The 2,545-nt window shown below is 44.9% G+C and overlaps 1 protein-coding gene across 9 annotated transcripts in view; it reads left to right on the top strand.

The window, feature by feature from the left end:
* The window catches only part of LOC106941595 (leucine-rich repeat flightless-interacting protein 1-like), a 31,721-nt gene extending 31,232 nt beyond the window's left edge, over positions 1–489 (top strand). For all 9 annotated transcript variants that reach the window (XM_015024671.1, XM_015024673.1, XM_015024668.1 and 6 more), the window contains one exon: positions 259–489. In XM_015024671.1, the coding sequence (XP_014880157.1) occupies positions 259–474 (216 nt within the window). In that variant the 3' untranslated portion in view covers positions 475–489. The remainder of the gene's footprint in view (positions 1–258) is intronic.
* Positions 490–2,545: the final 2,056 nt, after the last annotated feature.

The raw sequence follows: 2,545 nt of genomic DNA, 5'->3' as shown, positions 1-2,545 counted from the left end.
CGTCCTGGCAGCGTTCAGTTTGTCCCCTGCTGAGATCGACTCAAAATCTTTCCGTGATCGACCGGTTGATGGCGATCGACGTACTGGGCACCCCTGCTTTAGCTAAACAGCTTCATATCTGCAGCACAGTTAGAAACTACAGAAACTTCCTCCAGTTTGTGTAGAAACCGCTGATCTTCCTGCTGAAGCTGCATCTTCTGCTCAGGTTTTACTGCTGCTGGGTTTGATGTCAATTCCTGTTCCTTCCTTCTCCACCAGGAGGCGCTGGCGGAGGTGGAGGAGAAGTACCGTAAGGCCATGGTGTCCAACGCCCAGCTGGACAACGAGAAGAACAACCTGATGTACCAGGTGGACACGCTCAAAGACTCGCTGATGGAGCTGGAGGAGCTGCTGTCTGAGTCGCGCCGGCAATACGACGACAAGCTCAAGGTGAACGAAGCCAGAAATCAGGACGGGTTTTTATCCTCACCGTGAATCTGAAGCCAGGAAAGACAGCCGAGGATGTTTTTATCCTCACCATGAAGAGAAACTGGAACCCGGTGCTGCCGGGATTTCAGTCCAGCTGGAAAACCCGGACCAAGGCCAGGTTCTGTCTGCGGTGGCACGCTAACTCAAACGTTAGCCAAAACCGCTAATTAGCAGAAGCTAGTGCTAATGCTAAAGCGCTAATCAATTGAGATTACATCTGCCCTTTGGTGCTTGAAGGTTGCAGCTTCTATTTAATTTTGACATAATTCACGTTTTCTAGAATGGCCTTAGATTTTAGGTTTATTTGCATATCTTTTTCTCTACTGTCTGGTTGTTGTTTTAAATAAAGCGGGTTAGCTCGAGAATTAGCGGGTTAGCTTCAGCATTAGTGCGTTAGCGGGTTAGCTTCAGCATTAGTGCGTTAGCGGGTTAGCTCGAGAATTAGTGTGTTAGCAGGTTAGCTCCAGAATCGGCGCGTTAGCGGGTTAGCTCAAAAATTAGCGTGTTAGTGGATTAGCTTCAGAATTAGGGCATTAGCGGGTTAGCTCNTGCTCCAGCTATGATTTCAGAGGTTCATCTCTGATTGGTTGTTTCTTCCTCAGGGACCTCGAGCCGCTTCAGCGCTCACGGCGGCGACCCTCACCTCGGTGGGCGGGACTTCCTCCCGGCGAGGCAGCGGGGAGACGGCGCTGACGGTGGATGCCGATGGCTCCATCCGGGAAATCAAGGTAAAGCCTTCTGGGCCGGAGTCAGTTCTCAGAGCCGGCTGGAGAAATCCGCTTCATGTTTCTGTTTCGTCCCAGAAGTTCAGTGAACCGACTGCGGAGCGTTTCACTGCAGGAACCAGGAAGTGATCACATTCAGCCCAGAAATCGGACCGGTACCGATTCACCCAGAATCTTCAGGTTTGGGTTTATCTGAGCTGGAATAACTAGACGGGATAAAACCCGGATAGAATCACGTTTGGTTCTGATATCGATCCGAACTCATAAAAGTCTGGCCAGATTTTATTTTTCTCTCCATTTTCAAAGTTTTGTGACAGTAAAAACTAAAATGTCAAGATTTAAATATTATCAAAAATGTTTCCCTTCATAAATGTATTTCCCTAAAATAGTGTTTTTGTTCTAAGTATTTCTGTAAAATATTTCTTTCATTTCTCCAGCAAACAAACCAACAGAGAGAAATATAAAAATATATTAAAGATTTTTTTCTTATTTATGAAGGAGGACAAAGAAATAATTTAAATTATTATAATTTAAAAAGAAGAAATACTTTAAATTATGAGGAAAAGTCACAGTGTTACCAGAATGCTGTGATATTAGCAGGACAGTGATACTCCAATACAACATGAAAATGAGGAATGCTGAGCAGCTCGTTAAGTTACACTTTGGTTTTATCAGTAAGGAAATATTTCATCTTTTAACACATCAGCATTAAATTCACAAACTTCTTCAAAAATCGCTGAGAAATAAAAAAGATGTACAGAATTAGCTGGTTGGACGTTCATGACTTTGTTTGGCGGTTCTGCAGTAAATAATGCGACGCAGTAGGAAACTGATCAGATTGATCCAAACAGAATGAAACGTTTCTGCAGCGTCGCAGCAGACGGACTTAAATCTGGAAAGTTGTTTTATGCAGAGGAACGCTCCGTCAGGCTCGGTCTGCTGGTTCTGCTCTGACCGTTTTCTCTCCACATCACTTCTGCTGCTGCTGCCATCACCGTGCTTCACCTTCATCGCTCCTCTTCCTCTCTGCTGCTGCCGCTCTGCCCACCAGGAGATCCATGAACTGAAAGATCAGATTCAGGATGTGGAAACAAAGTACCAGCAGAACCTGAAGGAAGCGAAGGTACCAGCCTGAAGCGTCGCTAACTAACTGAGCTAGCTTTAGCTCGGGGGTGCCCAAACGTTTTGAGACCAAGATCTACTTTTTGTCTCACCAGCCGCCTGAGATCTACCTCAGGACACAAAGACATAAAAATTACAAATTAAACTCTATTGACTTATTTTATATGCGAATATCCATCAGTTATAGCAGAAATAATAAAGTGACAGAAAACCTGATCCAGTTTCTTCCT

Source organism: Poecilia latipinna, unplaced genomic scaffold (assembly GCF_001443285.1).
Source record: "Poecilia latipinna isolate Pla-1442-1.1 unplaced genomic scaffold, P_latipinna-1.0 Scaffold3755, whole genome shotgun sequence".
In the NCBI taxonomy this organism is placed as follows: Eukaryota; Metazoa; Chordata; class Actinopteri; order Cyprinodontiformes; family Poeciliidae; genus Poecilia; species Poecilia latipinna.
This window is presented reverse-complemented; position numbering and strand designations above follow the sequence as displayed.